The 17710-nt window shown below is 35.7% G+C and overlaps 1 protein-coding gene across 6 annotated transcripts in view; it reads right to left on the bottom strand.

The window, feature by feature from the left end:
- The window catches only part of PTBP3 (polypyrimidine tract binding protein 3), a 91046-nt gene extending 75653 nt beyond the window's left edge, over positions 1-15393 (bottom strand). For 3 of the 6 annotated variants that reach the window (XM_011383659.2, XM_023525170.1, XM_011383660.2), the window contains exons 1-2: positions 15176-15313; positions 12183-12216 (exon numbers count right to left, since the gene is read on the bottom strand). In XM_011383659.2, coding sequence (XP_011381961.1) covers positions 12183-12216; positions 15176-15183 — 42 coding nt within the window. In that variant the 5' untranslated portion in view covers positions 15184-15313. Of the gene's footprint in view, positions 1-12182; positions 12217-15175 lie in introns of all 6 variants that reach the window. The other 3 variants (XM_011383661.2, XM_011383662.2, XM_011383663.2) reach the window with 3 other exon arrangements.
- Positions 15394-17710: the final 2317 nt, after the last annotated feature.

Here is a 17710-nt window from a genome sequence, read left to right as displayed (position 1 = left end):
ATTATTATTATTATTATTATTATTTTCTGCTTACCATGACATTTTTAACTGCCTTTATTTTCCTTAAACTATTTTCCTTTATTACATCGAAATTTCCCCCAAACCTTCATGACACTATTCGTTCCACTAGTCCCACTTTTTCCTCCTAAGATCTCCTTCATAAAACCCCCTTTCCCCCTGAGTCATCTAGAATGCTTTCTAGGCCATCTAAATAGCTGTTAACCTGAGTCTTCTTTTCATTTTTCTTCTGGATTGGCTCAATGTTTTCTTGAACTTGTTTTCTTTGTCCTTAAAAGTTTATCATTTTGCTGGAGTACAGCCTTAAATAACTTACCTAAATGGTGGTAGATAGAAGGGTAAACTTTCTAAGTCCATGCATGTCTGAGAAGTCTATCTTCATAATTATACCTTTATAATTAATTATTTGACTGAGTAAAGAATTCCGAGTTAAAAATTATTTTTCCTAGGAAAATTATCAACACTGTCCAATTTTCATCCAGAACACAGTGTGGCTGGTAAGATGCCAGTCTGACATTCATTTCTTTAAAGCTGACTTGTTTTTCTCCTCCCTAGAAGCTTTCATAATCATTTCTTCATCCGTAGAATTCTAAAATTTCACAATAACATATCTGGGTGATAGTCCTTCGTACTGACCATACTAGGTAATTACAGGTGGGTCTAAACCCTGAAACTAGCATGAGTTGTCTGACCCAATGTCCTTTATACTTGCTATATTTAAGTAATAAACAGGTTGATCTGAAGTCTGAAACTAGCATGAATTATTAATTCCCATCTTCAAAATCAACCACAGAGAAACTGTAGAAGCTAGAGAGAGATGTAGATTTCAGGAACCAAAATAAGGAGAGAAAAACCCTAAGAAAGTTGAAGGACAACTTGAACTGGTATGTGGTGAGTGATGGAGATGAGTGGCTACACATTGCGACTGAGGACCCAAAAGTCTCACTGAGGGGACAAATTGGAAGAAGGCCTTTTTAAATTCTGTTCTTGCCTAAAAATATTTTCAGAGATACAGAGCCTCACCAGATTTGCCACAAAGATACATATTATAAATTTTTTGGAATAAAGTACTCAAATCACTGAAAAACAAAATTAAAAGATGATGCAAGAGATATAAAAAATAAAAGTGATCAGATATCTGGTGAAGTTTATATTGCCAAAAAAAAAGAAAAGAAAGTTGAGACCTGCAAAAAATGAGAATGTCTATTATATTCACAAGTTAAATTCCGGATCATTACCATAATGAAGTATAAAGAAAAAAGATAAATCAGCAGTTGAGCTGAAATAGCAATCAATCCCTCATAGAAACCAATGGACCAAACATACAAAACGACCAGAAAAAAAACCAATACAATCAATAACTTGAGCTAATAGATATACTGAATGCAGAACCAGACATCCAGCTAAGAATACACGTTTATAAAAACAGACATTGTATCATGTTGGCAAACTCTATCCTAAAGGAACAAATAGTATCTTAGGCTTTGTGAACCATACAGTCTCTGTCACAACTACAGAAAAACAACTACAGACAATATGAAAATAAACGACCATGGCTGTGTTCCAATAAAGCTTTATTCATAGACACTGAGATTTAAATCTCATCTATTTTTCACTTGTCACAAAACAACCTTTTGATTTTTTCCAATCATTTAGAAGTATAAAAACCATTTTAGTATAAAAACCGATGGCACTGAGCTTTAGTTAGGCCTTGGGTCACAGTCTGTCAACGCCTGTATTTGTTCATAAAAGAAGTTTCAATAGTATCCATAGGAATATATTAAACAGACTACAATAAAATTACAAACAGGAACAAGAGTAGCTAATGTTTCTAAATTAGATTTTAAAAACCACTAAATAACACCTGAGTTGAAAGAAAATTTTTTTAAATTGTTAAGGAAAATGTAAAAATACTTAGATATAATGAAAATGCAAACAAAAATCCAAAACTTTAGATCTTAGGATCCAGCTTTAGAACTTGAAGATAAATTTATAGTTATAAATACATTTATCAAGAAATAGAAAATTAGAAAATAAGAGTTAACTATCTAATTCAAACCCAAATGAACATGAAGGAAGGAAAATTTAAGACTAGAAAATGAAATCGAGAACTGAAAAATCAACTAAAGATTATTAACAACCAAAAGCTAGTTCTTTTAAAACATTAATAACCTGGGCCCCTGGCATAACTGATCAAGGGAGAAGAAACAAACAATTCAGAATAAAAAAAGAAGAAATAACTAAAGACTATAGAAATTAAAAATTAACATGAGTAATATAAACTGCAGAATAAACTTATGAAATCAATAATGATGAAACAAATGTATTCTTAGAAAAATATAAAATCCCAAAATCAGTATGAGAGGAAACAGAGAACTTGATTTAACTGTAAGAATTAAAGGTAATGAAATAATAGACAAAGACCTCCCACCCACCACTCCCAACAGTGGCTCAGATGGGCTTATAGTTGAGATCAACCAAAGTTTCAAGAAAAAAATTGTTCCACAAAACAGCAAAAGAATGAAGAGTTATTTAGTTCATTTTAAGAGGCTAGTGTAATCTTGATGCCAAAAATAAAATTAGAAAAATCACCACTTTGCAACTATCATTATAACAACTAATTCAGGCAAGAACCATCAACAGAAGATAGAAGAGACGATATTAACTGGGTCTCAAAGTATCACTCCACAAATACTTATTAGTTACAAAGGGAAACACATAAATTTACAGTGAAAAACCTGCTAAATACAACCTTAACCAAGTGATTAAAGTTAATATTACAAGTAATAGGACAAAGCACATCCTTTGCCTTCTGATACAATACACTTAGAAGAACATCACATCAATTCTGTGGTATTCCTGCCAAAAATAAATGACCCAAACAGTTATGAAGGAACAGATAAACTCAAAGTGACAAACATCCTGTACAATAACATGCCTATATTCTTTTGAAATGTCAGTGATGAATCACTGAGGATCTATTTCATGTTAATTTCCTGATTTGGTAATTATACTACAGTAATATAAGAAAATGTCATTTTTTAGGTAATACACTTAAGTATTTAGGGGTTAAAAATAAATACAGTAAAGTAATATGTCAATGAAGTTTTAAAGAATCTCCTTACAAGTTATTGATTATGAAGGGAAAATCAGACATTTAATAGTGAAGAATCCTAGCTGACAATCACATTAACCAATTGATGATTCAGAAGAGAACCAAAAATGTATATATACATATACAGACAGATAGATAGATGTATACCTACAGAAAAAATATAGAGAGAAAATGAATAAATATGGTATGAAAAAAAAAAACTGCGCAAATGTTACCTACCCACTAAATGGTTATATAAAAAATTTCGAACTATTCTGCAACCTTTTTCTAAGTTTGTACAGTCATGAGCCACTTAACAACAAGGATACGTTCTGGGAAATGTGTCATTAAACATCACAGAGTGTACTTACACAAACCTAGATGGTATAGACTACTACACACACAGGCTATATGGTATAGTGTATTGCTCCTAGGATAAAAACCTGTACAGCATGTTACTGTACAAAACAACAAGATTAAACCAAGCACAAGAGAGAATGATGCAACCAAGAGACATGGTAAACATGAGATAAATGTATGAGGCTGCCAGTGTTAATACACCATACTGTTTTACAGCAAACTTTTATTTTTATAAGTAGAAAGAGTACACTCTAAAATAATGATAAAAAGTATAGTAAATACATAAACCAGTAAGTCATTTATTATCATTATCAAATAATATGTACTGTACATAACTGTATGTGCTATACTTTTATAAAACGGCAAGGCAGGTTTCTTCATACCAGCATCACCATAAACAAGTGAGTAATGTGTTACACTGTGACGTCACTAGGCAATAGGAATATTTCAGCTCCAATATAATCTTATGGGACTATGATTGTATGTGTGGTCCACTGTTGTCTGAAACATTAAGTGGTACATGAATGTACTGAAATTTAAAAATTTAAAAATTTAAAAATTTTAAAAATAAGATATCAATGAAATTCACCACAGTACACTAAGAAAAAGGAAAACTGTTATAAAGGAAAAATCAAACTATGTATAAACTATGGTAAGCTATTAGAGAGATAATGTGGTCATATAAAAAAGTCACATGCATAGTAATTTACAACCAAAAGATATTTGGACTTACATAATCTTACTTGGATAGTAATAAGCTATTTTATTATTTATTTTTTCCATATTTATTCACCATTTAGAGTTAAGTAGTTGATTTAGTTATGTATGGATGCATAACAAATTACCCCGAAATTTAGCAGCTGAAAAAAAAAAACAAGTATTTTTTTTTTAATTTAATTTCTGTGAGTCAGGAACCTGGGCATGGCTTAGCTACGGCCTCTGGCTCAGAGTCTCTAACAGGCTAGAATTCCCTCAAGGCTCAATAGAGGAAATGGAGGATCCGCTTCCAGCTTACTCAAGTGGTTGCTGGCAGTATTTGCTCTGTATATGGTCCTCTCCATAAGGTAGCTCACAACATAGCAGCTCACTTTTATCAGAGTGAGCAAAGAGAAAGCAAGAGAAGGCACTGTTTTGAAATCTAGTTCTTCAAGCTGATTACAACCTACAACTTGCTATTTGTTGTTCCTTTGGCACATCCATTCTTTAACCTATCCCACAGATTAAAAGAAAAGAACAAGAAAGATATATCATATAAATACTAATCATAAGAAAACTGGAACGACTATATTAGTATCAGAGAGAGTGGGCTTCAACTGCAACTACCACTAGAGACAAAGATGTACACTGAAAATGAAAAAAAAAGGTCAATTCATCAAAAAAAATAACATTCTTAATAGTGAATATATCCAATAACCAACTTTCAAAATACATAAAGCAAAAGCTGATAGAATTGCAAAGAGAAATAACAAATCCACAATTATAGATGGAAATTTCATTATTCCTCTCTTCTTTCAGTAATTAACAGAACAAAAAGAAAGAAAACTACTAAGGATATGGAAGACTTAAATTTTCAGGATATAGACGACTTAAATTTTCAATCAGCTTATCCTATTGACATTTATACAACCCTACATCCCCCCCAAAAATAAACTGTACATTCTTTTCAAGTATATATAGAACATTCATAAAGGCAGGTCATATACTTGACCTTAAAACAAGTCTCAGGAAACGTAAAAAAACTGAAATAATATAAAGTATGTTCTCTGATCCAAGTAGTATTTAAGAAAAAAAACAAAACAACAAAACAGTAACAAAGATATTTGGAAAATCTCAAAATATTTATAAATTAAACCACATACTTAAATCATGGGTCAAAAGAGAAATCATAGGAAGAGTAGAAAGTATTTTGAACTAAGTGAAAATAAAAACCTAGCATATCAAAATTTGTGGGATGCAGTGAAAGAAATTTAAAAATCTGAATTGTACAATACCTATTTTTAAAAAACTGAATTCATAATTAAAAAACCTTCCCACAAAAAAAATGCACCCACAAAAAGCTACACTGATGAATTCTACCAAATGTTTAAGGGTAGAAATAAAACTAATTTCACACAAACTCTTCAAAAAGGAAGGGATCCTTTCCAACTCATGTCAGTTTGGTTATCCGATAGTTTCTGTCTTTTAAGGAATTTGTACACTCATTTAAACTTCTATTATATCATTCCTTCTACTTTAATCTACTTTGAATAAAAATGAATAGAAAACAATTACACTTTGAGGATGCAGCTAAAGCTATGCTTAAAGGTAGATTTATAGCATTCAGTGATTATCCTAAGGCAAAATACTAAGTGCTGGTGCAAATTTGTAGCAATACTAACTCTCATACACTACTAAGTAGTAATCTGGATGTAGTAAACCTGACATATGCACTACCCCTACCACCCGGCAATTTCTCTTCTGGTAAGCAGACTTCTAACATGGTCCCTAATCTCCACAGCTAGTACTTCACACCCAGGTGTAACTCCCTCCCCTTAAATGTGGGCTGCACCTAGTGACTTGCCTCTAACAACAGAATAGAGCCAAAAGTGATGGGATACTACCTCTGAGATTAGGTTGCAAAGAACTGACTTCTGCCTAAATTTTACTTTGTCTTTTCTTGGTTACTTGGTAATAGCAAGTTGCTGAAGCAAGCTGCTCTATGAAGAGACCAACATGGCAAGGAATTGAGGGCAGCCTCCAGCCAACAACCAATGAGGAAGTGAGGTCCACAGCTCAACAGCCTAGGAGGAACTGACTCCTGAGAACAAGCAGGTAAGTGGGGGTGGAAGCAGATTTCTTCCTCAGAAGATGACTGCAGCACCTACTAATACTTTGATAGCGCCTGGTGAGAGCTCCAGAGCCAGAGGACCCAGCTGTGCCATGCCCAGATTCCTAACACACAGAAAATATGAGATTAAGCTTAACAATAATTAATAAATGTTGGTTTAGGCTGCTACACCTTCCCAAAAAAATCCCAAATCAAGAAAAACAAATTAAACCCAACATAAACAAAAAGAAGAAAATAATAGTGAAATTTATAAAATAGAAGAGTTAACCAATACAAAAAATAAAACTCCAAACTGAATTTTGAAAAAGATCAGATATATTGAAAGCTTCTAGCTAGGCCAATCAGGAAAAAAAAGAAAACATGAATTACCTATATCAGAGTACTGAAAACATGGAAATAATTACATATCCAAGAGAAATTAAAAAGATAACTAAATATTGTTAACTTATGCCCATAACAACTTAGCTGAAATGTACAAATGCCTTGAAAGATCTAAAGTCAACAACCCATTCATGTTACCAAAAAACAGCAAATGAGAAATAGAAAAGAATTTTCTCAACCTGAAAAAGGCATTTAAGAAAAACATACAGCTAACAAAGACTGCCTGTTTTCCCTTCAGAGCAGGAATGAGGCAAGGATGTTGTCACTTCTATCAACATTATACTGGACGTCCTAAATTTTGTGTTAAGAAAAAAAAGTCATCCAGATTGGAAAGGAAGAAATAAAACTATATTCACAGATGACATGATCATGTGTGTAAAAAAAAAAAAAATCCTAAGAAAAAATTTTAAAAATAACATAGTAATGTTGTAAGTTACAAAGTCGACACACAAACCATTTCTATATATTGACAAGAAAAATACCATTTATGTTTACCAAAAAAAGGGATACATTTAAAATATACATGCAAAACTTATACACCAAGTACTACAAAACAGCACTAAAAGTAATCGAAGACCTAAAAAATTGAGATATTCATTTCACAGATGACTCAATATGATTGAAATGTCAATTACCCCCATAAACGATCTATGCAATCCCAGTCAGTTTAACAGCTTCTCTTGTAGAAACTGACAAGCTAAAATTTCTAAATGAAATTCATATGACATAGCATAGCTGAAACAATTTTGATAAAGAATAATTAAGTTGGAGGACCTATACTACTTGATTTAATCATCCCATTAAGTATTTATGGCCTACATATACCAACTAAAAGACAGAGATTGTCAGAATGGATTGAAAAAAAGACCTAACTGTATGTTGCCTACAAGAAACCTACTCTAAAATAGGCAAAAGATTTAACAAACATTCACAAAAGATGGTAAGTTAATGGCTAATAATCACAGGAAAGGGTATAGGCACATGAAAGGATTCAAAACAGGTCAATGCAAATTAAAACTATAAGATACTACTAGTCATTCCAGTTACACCCACCAGAATGGCTAAAAGTGAAGACTGGCAATACCAAGTGCTGTCAAGGATGAGGCAACCTGAACTCTAATACAAAGCTGCTCAGAATTCAAAGTGGTACAACATTATGCAATAACAGTTTGACAGTTTCTCACCAAGTTAAACATATACGTATCCAATTCTACTCCTAAGCATGGTGTAGAATGAAATATACATTTACCCAAAGGCATACACAAATGTTTATAGTAGTTTTATTCATAACAGGCAAAATCTGCAAAGACTCAAATGTCCAACAAGAGAATAGATTTTTAAATATTGTGATATATTCACACAATGGAATACTCTCAAAACCGAAAAAGAACAAACTACTGATACAGGCAACATGGATGAATCTAAAAATTATTTTACTGAGTAAAAGAAGATATCCAAGAGCACATACTACATACATGAAGTATGAACACAGCATGTCCTCAAATAACATTGTTTCATTCAATGTTGTTTCATTATGACATTGATGAGGGGGGGAAAAACTCAATTCCTACCTGGGATCACTGTCTGCCTGTATGAGTTTTCTCCGGAAAATGCAGTTGCCTTCCACATCCCAAAGCTGTGCATGTGAGGTGAACTGGTATGTCTACATTGTCCCAGTGTGAGTGTGAATGTGTGATACACCCTGTAATGGAAGGGCATTCTGTCCACAGCTGGTTCCTGCCTTGAGCCCTAAGCTGCGGGAAGAGGCTCCAGCCACCCAAGACCCTGAACTGAAATAAACACATTGGAAAATAATTATCTCACGTGTTTTTATTAATCTTTCTTAAATACATCATGTATGTATTCCTTGAGTGCATGTAAACATCTATTCCAATGTTTAATATTAGAAGTGTTTTAGGTCTTTATTTAAAAATCTGGTGATGTTTTTGTGATCAGAAATATGCTGTAAGAACTTAACTCTTATTTATATCAGTAGTCTATGGTAAAATAAGTTTCGTTATACGTCGTTTTACTTAAAGTCATAGTTTCCAAGGACCTACTGGATGACATTAAGTGAAGACTTACTGTATTTTATTTCATTTATATGAAGTTTAGAAACAGGTAAAGTTAACCTACGGTGATAGAAATCAGAACAGTTGCCTAGATTGGGTCTGGAAAAAGGCAACAGGGAACATTTGGAATGATGTTATTGTCTTGATTTAGGGACTAGGAAACACAGGTGGATACATCTGTCAAAATGTACTATACTGCATCCACTAGACTTGTGCATTTCATTCTGTAAATTACAACTCAGTTTAAGAGAAAAAACATTCTATATATTCTATAGTTCAAGCACGGCAGTAGGCAAACTTTTCTGTAAAGGTCCAGAAGTAAATATTTTAGGCTTTATGGTCATATGGTCTCTGCCACAACTACTCAACTGTCATTGTATAGTGAAAGGAGGCATGCAGTATGAAAACGAACGAGCATGGCTGTGTTCCAGTAAAACTACTTACAAAAACAGGTGGCAAGTTGGATTGGGCCCACAGGCTATACTTTGCTAATCCCTGGTCAAGCAAATAGAAAATTCATCTTCGTAATTAATTTAAATATGCAGTGTTGTTCTTTCCTATATAGTTATAGGCATGGTAATTATTAGAAGCCAATTATAGTCCTTCCTAAACGCTTGAGTTTTTCTATATTAATCTAATCACTTAAAATAGGAAAATAACCCAGAAAGATACTAAAACATGTTTAATATGGAAGATTATCATTAAAAAAAAATCATGTTTTAATAGCTACTATATTTTGAGAAAATAACCAAGAATGTAAGAAACATTTGAGTTTCAGATAAACTAGCTAGTAATAATTAAAGTAGAAGCTGGAAATATAAAATACACTTAGGTACATACACAAAAAGCTAAGTCACTCACAATGCTGACACTGATTTATCTGGTATAATAAAGTCCTTGAAACGTCAGTCATAATCACTTGGCTGGTTCTTCATTTAAAAGAACTGAAAATTAAGGATAGCAATTTCTTACTGTCTCTAAAAGCATTTCAAAATATGACATATTAGGAAATAGGTATTTCATGAGAAGCACCAAAACTAATTTTCTTAATTTTCTTGTCTAATATAGAGAAGACTTAAAAATTGATACCCTGAACGTACCATAAAACACGCAAGGTATACAAGTAGATATAAGTAAATCTCAAATATGACCCTAAACTGACTGAAAATGTTTACCTGTCTTCAAGAAAATTCCAACCTAAAAAAAAAGAATTTAATTCTCTCTCACCATGGTACATATCTAATAAGAAGAAACACTAGCAAAATTAGAAGGTTGAGGTTCCAGTATAAGTTTGCCACCTAACCATCTGTGTGACAATTTGGCGTTCATTTATTCATCAGTATTTTGGAGATCTTATCATGTCCCAAACGCTGGAAACAAAGTAGTGAAGAAATATCAAAAATTCCTGCCCTCATGACACATTCTAGCGAATCACTAATCTCTAAAAACAATTATTTTCTTTCTCTAAAATAATGGATTTCATATTTTCAATTCTTTGAGGAAGAAATCCATACTTTTCCTGAACCCAGGAAAGCAATTTAGGGAGCATAATCTGAAATCCGGTTGTGCCACTGGCTAAAACTATTTGTGGTATCATCACATTCAGACAGCAAACAGAAGATAAGTAACTGAAATTCTTGAAGGACTTATTTAAATTTGCTAATTTTGGTTTACAATCTAGATGAAAAATAAGCCTTACTGGCCTATTACTTGGTAACTTCCTCAGATGGGATCCAAGAAGGAAGCAGAACATTTTTTGAGAAATCTCTCCATATAATGAATAATTTTACAGACATATCCAGCATTTAAGTCTATAAAAACATAGACTGCCTAGTGAATCAACTAATCAGCTTATCTTTTCTTCAAAGTAGGATCTGATCTTTGTTTTTAAAGTCCTTGCTACAGAAAAGGTAGTCAGAAATCCAAATCATATATTCAAATCCCATTCCTGTGTCTAATCTATCTTTTATTTATCATCAAGTTACATTTTTCCCCAGCAAGAAAACAGGACAACCCTTCAAGCATAATTCCTCACCTCCAAAATGTTAAGTTTTTTAAATGTCTCATATATTTGTTTTTCCCCTAGATAAATTCTAGAATCACAAATTACATTTCTGTTGAGACCAAACCAAAATTCACTTTAAATATCCCTTCTTGCAGTTTCTAATCTGAGTAATCCTTGCCAAATCAGAAACTGACTTGTTATTTACCACAAACAACAACAACAAAACTATACCCCACCATTTATTTTCAATTCATAAAATATGCTCAAAATTTGCCAAAGCAAACTAATGCTACCAACTTCAAAAGACAGTTCAAGCAATAGTTCCCAATTATGCCCATCTTGGACATACTACTGTTAATCTCGAATGCTTTATGCTGTGTTTATGCTTATTTTTAAAGGTGTTTTAAGAACATGAATGCCACCATCAGATCCAGTAAGTGCAAATGCGGAAGTGTGGAAACGGCTAGTGAGACAGACGATGGACAAAAAGTTGTATAACTTTACATTTATGTATTTTAATACCTATAATAAAAACACGAAGTCTTTCTATTTTCTACAGTGATCTGAACTGTAAGTGGCCTCTAGAACCAGGTTCTCAACTCAGCTATATCAAATACCAAATTGCTAAAGGAAACCTTAAAACACCCATTTATATTTTAAAAGCCTCATATTGATGAATACTGTTTACTTGGTTTATATTTTAGAATCCAATAAATGAGAAGACTTTAATAAAACTGAAATGACTTAGAAGAATCATTACTGTGAAATATTAATGATCTAGCTCTCCTGCTGTTCACCTTTTAGACAGAACCCTCATTACTGGCAGCTAGGTATAACGGGGGTAGGAGTGGGGAAGATCAGGCTTTGGAATCAGGAAAATATGGGTTTGAATTCTGGTGCACCAAACCTTAAACACAAATTTCTGAACCTAAGTTTTTCATCCCTAAATTGGGACTATTAATACCTACCTTGAAAAACTTATAATAATTAGTTAAAACACATGTAAAGCAGCTGGCACATAGTAGTTATGGAAGAAATTTCAGCTGCTATTATAATTTAATTACTCATAAGCACACCTAAAGAAGATATAAGAAAGGACAAGATAGGAAAATAAATCAAAACCTAGGTTACATTTAACTGCTCAAACAAAATAAAATAAACAAACACATACCACGATAGTTCAAGTGAAACTTTGGGCTAAACTTTTTAGACATACAAAATAATACTGTAGCCCGTCTTTATAAATATGTAAAATCCAAAATTAGCTACAGAAGCACTTATTTTGGAATTAAAGAAAAACAAAAGATTATCATCATACAGTAAAACAGATAATTTTATGAACAGGTGAGATGATTTCCCACTGGAAAAATAATGCCAAAACTAAGATTTAAAAGTGCTAATGAAAGGATAGTAAAAGATTCCTACCTTTAAACCGACTGCTATAAGATCTGTAACAACACTGTATGGAAAAAGTAAAAAGAGAAAATGGAAAACAAAGTTAGAGATCAAGTTTTTAAAAGACAGATAATAAGATTAAAGAAAAAAAAAGAAAAAGCATTATAACAAATAATAAAAATAAGAATGTGATGAATTGTGAAAGGTTAATACAAAGAAAAGTGATGGGGACAGCCTAGCAACAGCAAAGTATAAAGCAAAGTTTTAATAGCAGTGTGTAAGAAACAACTAATACATTTTATTTTATTATTCAGAAAAACATAGTTGTGATTCAATAAAATTAGTAAGTATATGTTTATCCATTTACCTCTTTTCAACAAATCCAAACCAAAACTTAAAATCACCAAAGTTCATTCTTTTACATCACTTTTAACAAGTTTAAATGAAACAAGACTAGTGAGTGGATTTTATAGAAATAGAAGGTATCTTGCAAATTTGCATCTACTACCCAAAACAGCTCACCAAAATATAGCTAAGATAGTCTCTCAGAACACATCAAATTTCTAACATCAAAAATTTCAAAGATTTGTTTTTTAAAAAAATTCTACCACATCAAAACTGTTTAAGTATAAATTATCTCAGGAGGAAATGAACAAATACACACACGACAGTTGGGATTTGAGGAGGAACTAGAAAAATATGATGACTGGTGGTTTGTTGTTTTTCAACTATACAAAATAATTTTAAAAAAGACCTTTTTCAGGCTGTGGTAAAATGTAGTAATTTAATTAGCCTCCTGAAAGCCAAAATTCACTATGTTCAAAACCACATTCCTTAACACCAAGGTGTAAAAACCCCTATATAAAGTTCTGCTAAACAAAACCCATCTCTTCTAACCCCAAAGAAACTGTCTTCAATTAAGTCAGTCCCCATAACTCCTAAAAGAAAGCTATAACTAAATTCTATATATTGTTAATAACCTATGTCATCATTACTTAATAAAAGTAAATAAATTTATGACTCCACACTGTTTAATGATGCAAATTTAACTGTTTTAAACAATAACCATGTACATTTGTTATATTTCCTTCTAGACTTTTGAATTTCATTTTTCTGAAATTTAAACATGATAAATAACTGATGTTTGTGCATAAAAAATAAGACTGTGTAATATACTATGGTATTGGTCCTGTTGTAAAGAGTAAATCTGTGTAAATCTTTTGCAACAGGACCAATACCATAGTATATTACACAGTCTTGAACTCCCAAATGAACTTACCTTTCCAGGATCTTATTGCCTCACATATTTAAATCATTAAACTCATTAGTAACTTTAGAGTGAAGAGTTATCTTTTTTCAACATTGTCCAAAAGAGTAAGTTTGCACTTCACGCTGTGCGAGAGTTTAACAGCCAAGATGCATAACCCAGGAGTTCTTTATTATCACCATAAAATTTCCAATACAAAAGCTAACCTGCTTCCATATCTCAAGTCAAACTGTCTCACCACAATTCACTACACATAATGAAATACTAATTTCACAGCCTTCCTAACTGAAATAGTGGTGTAATTACACGAATTAAAAATAGCAAAATTTTGCACACATATAAAGTGTAACTGAATAAGGTGGTGTGAAATGAGTTTTCAACAATGTTCTCAGAGAAGCTTCAATTAAAAAAGTTTCGATTAAATAAAAAATACTTTAAAAAATATCACGACCATAAATGAAATATAAAACTGAACTTTGTCTAATCTAATGTCTGTAAGCAGTGTGCAATCCGCATTCAAATGAGTTAATCCACTATATGAAATATACTTAATAATGAAACTAGAATAAAGTCTAATGAAGAGAAAAATTGTTGGAAGGTTCCATCGTCTTTACACAGCATGACAACAATCATCAACTATATGGCAACAAGTACACGGTTTTTCCTGTTCAAGCAAGTTCTACGTATTCTACCACCAAGAGGTTTACAAAAATCTTGTCATCAAAAGCAGGTAAAAGGCCAAACAGAACCTCAAATGCATAATGGGAATAAAGTGGACCTGCAAGTTGTAAGAGAGCTGGGGATTTTTTAAAAAACTCTTGATGTACATATGCTACGACCTCCAATTAATTCACTTAGATCCTGATCTAGTTGTTTCCTTAATCACTAAAATATCTGTTAGGTCCTAACCCATATCCCTAGGTCCCCAAGAGAAATATTTATATAGGTAATTCTAAATCTTTTTATTTTGATCACGGGCCTCATTAACTTTTAGAGCGCCTGAAGGCTCTCCGAAAATTGCACTTACACGATATTTTACATACATGGCAGGAAATTCACGAAGTTTCTTGAGGGTGGGGGTTGGGGTGGGGGAGGACGTCCAGGATCACTAAGACCAGACGCCTGGTATACCGAAATCGTTAACACAGCTCGGAGCACAAGTCCGGAGACCTCGGCCGGTTCCCCGGCATGCCGAGACCCCCGCGTGGGGCCCTGGCTTCGGCACCAGGTCGCCGCCCAGACGTGTACCGACGCGTGCACTCGCCATCCGCCACTCGGCGGCTACTCGCCTCCCCGCCAGGGGAAAATCCAGTGCTCGCCCCACCTCACCCCGGTAAACAGCAACTCCCCAAGCTGAAGGACGCGCGCCCCGAGCGCCGCCTCCGCCTCCCCCAGCGCCGCGCACCATTTTCTGAGAGGAAGTGTCGGGAGGCCGGGCCAGGCTCCCCAGACTCCGGGCGCCGAGGGCGGCCCCCGGCCCCCAGCGGCTGCACCGGGCTTTCCTCCACTTCCCGGTGTGAGGGTGTGAGGGAACGGATATTATGGGGGCGCCTCGTGGGGGACCGCCCCTCGGCGATTCGGGCTCCCCTAGGAGGCACCCGGAAGCCCCGCCGTCGGGCTCGGCCGGGGCCGCTCCTCCGGCCGCCAGCGCCGCGCCCGGCTCTCGAGCTCCCCGGCCTCCGCACGTCCGGACGAGAGCCCAAAGGAAGCGGGGCAAAGCGCAGCCCGGCGCGGCCGCCGCGCAGCCAACACTTACCCATCCATGGCCCAGACGGAGGAGCGCACACCGTGCGGGGACTGACCGGCTCACTGCGAGCGGAGGGAGGAGGCGGCGGCGGCAGGGCGGCTCCGGGGGACGGGCAAGCGGTGCCGCTCCGGAGCCCCGGACGGTCGGAGGTAGAAGGAGAGTGGGAAACAGGGGCGGAGACCAGGGACGCTCCCGCCACCACCGCGCCCCCGCCTTCCCCACTCCGCAAGCGCGTCCCCGCCTCGCCTCACTCCGCCCCTCGGCGTCGACGCCCTCCCTAGGCCCCGCCCTCAGCCGGCCTCCGGCTCGGCTCCAGGGCGCCCTCTTCCGGCGCTCTCCCTAAGACCCCGCCTCCTGGCCCCTCGTCCCCGCGCGCGCTCCGCGCGCGTCCCTCTCCCGCGTTCACGGGAACGCGCGTCTGTGCTGGCCGTTTCGCTGCCGTTTCGCTGCCGCTCCCGCCCTCCCGCGGGCTCCGCGGGGCTTCGGGCTTCTGCACCCAGGGCTGCCTGGCTTGCACACTTTCCTCTACCGGCGGGAAAAACGTTGGGATCTGACTCCGGAGAGTAGGTAGGAGTGTCCCGCGAGGACCGCGGAACCACGGCAGAATTGCCTCGGGTGGGCGAGGCTATCGGTGGCTCGGCCCCAAGCACGGAGGCCAGGCGCGGGCTGTAGTCCCCGGAGTCCCGGGCCCTGCAGTTCGAGGAAGCCGATGCTCGAGACCCCGGCGGGGGATAACTCGCGGTGCTGGAAGTCGACTCTGGGAACCGCACCGCTCCATAGGTTTGGTTGCGATTAAGATGAAAGAGACTACCCCGAACTGGAGAACCTTTGTATTTTAGTCTTCGAGGGCTTTTCGACCCGACAGTCTGGGATTGACTTTATATGAAACATTCATTACACAGTATGGGATGGCCACATAAAGCCAGCATTTTGTAAAAGTTTTCACTTTCTTCTATGTAAAAAAAAAAAAAAAAACCTATGAGGGAGTGATAACCGTTTTTCAGATAAAAATTTAGACACAGATATGGTAATTTGCCCAGTTTCACAGCCACGGGAGCCCTTACCTCTAGTTTGCGCAAAATTGTATGTCTATAATAGTGGCAACTCGCTTTTTTTCCCCCTTTGTATTCTGTCTTGTTCTGAAATTGAATGATCTTTCAATTCACAGATCACCAATCTGTGAGTCACTAAACGCTATCCTCGACTAAATTCTTAATCTCCCGAGTAGAAAGGGCTGCTCTGCCTCGTTTGAAAAGCCGCTCAAGTAACAAGATATCTATCCTTGCTAATATGCTGCTTTTAAATAAGTGGGTGCTGCTAAAAATATTTAAATTGTCTATTCATCCATCATTCAGTCAATATTTATTGAGTGTTTGCTATATGCCCAAGCACTGCAGGGATACCCAAGGAAATCAGGTTCCAGCCTTCACGATTGAATGGATTCCATGTTCGTTCAATTTATTATTTATTTATTGGCCAAAAACAATTTTCCAATAGCTCAAGTATCTCATTTGCGGAGGCCATTTTTAAAGTATTGTATCTAACCTCAATCTCTCTTTCTAAAAGGTCAAATATATTTTGTATGTTAAATCCAAACGTTAAGTTGCAGTTGTAAACATTGCCACCCTGCATTGCCAGACGGATATTAAAAGTATCAGTAAGATAAGTAGCTGATACAGTCTTGCTGTTGTTTGGCGGATATATTCTATTGATGAAATTTTCTTAATCTTTTAGCTACGCAGGTAATAAAATCATACATGCTCATTTTAGAAAATTCCAACAATATTAAATATTAAAAAGTTATAATTATTTTTCTTTACAGACAAACCCTACCCATGATAGCCATTGTAACAATTCTGTGTGCATCTTTCTAAACTTCCACTATTTTTTATTTGCTTTTTTTCATTTAAAAATTTTGGAGATTTTTTCCACATCAGTACTTTTCATCTACTTAATTCTTTTTAATACTGAATGGTATTTCATAATTTCATGTACCATAAATTAATGCTTTACAAATTGGAAATTTGCATTGCTTCTAATTATTTAAAACAACTGACAGTATTGCAAAGAACATTATGCATATACGAACATTTTTGCACACGATTATATCAGAAATAGATTTCTAGAAGTAGAATTGCAGAACGAAGAATATAAACATTTCCAATATTTTTCAAATATTGCCAAAATGATTCCCAAAAAGCTGTACAATTTACACTTTATTTAAAAAACAAAGTTGTCTTAGCCCCATACCTTAAGATAGCTTAATAAATTTCAATGTGTGAAGTCTATCTAAAATTCTGTCAATATCACTAACAATAACTCTGAAAAGTCTCCAGTGTAAAGACAGTGTACCTGACTAAAGTGAACAAAATGTGTGACATTTCCTAACCACTTAATGTCCAGTTTTAACAGAAGCCTAGATGTAAGAGAACAGCTCACATCAGAAAAAGCGAAACCTTTTCCTTTCCCCTACATCTTGGTCATAAATTCAAAAGACTTCTCATAGATTGAGCTCCATAGGTTTGCAAGTCCCTCTGATTCAAA

Source organism: Pteropus vampyrus, unplaced genomic scaffold (assembly GCF_000151845.1).
Source record: "Pteropus vampyrus isolate Shadow unplaced genomic scaffold, Pvam_2.0 Scaffold535, whole genome shotgun sequence".
Taxonomy (NCBI): Eukaryota; Metazoa; Chordata; class Mammalia; order Chiroptera; family Pteropodidae; genus Pteropus; species Pteropus vampyrus.
The sequence above is the reverse complement of the archived record's forward strand: the minus strand, read 5'-3'. Positions and strand labels throughout refer to the sequence as shown.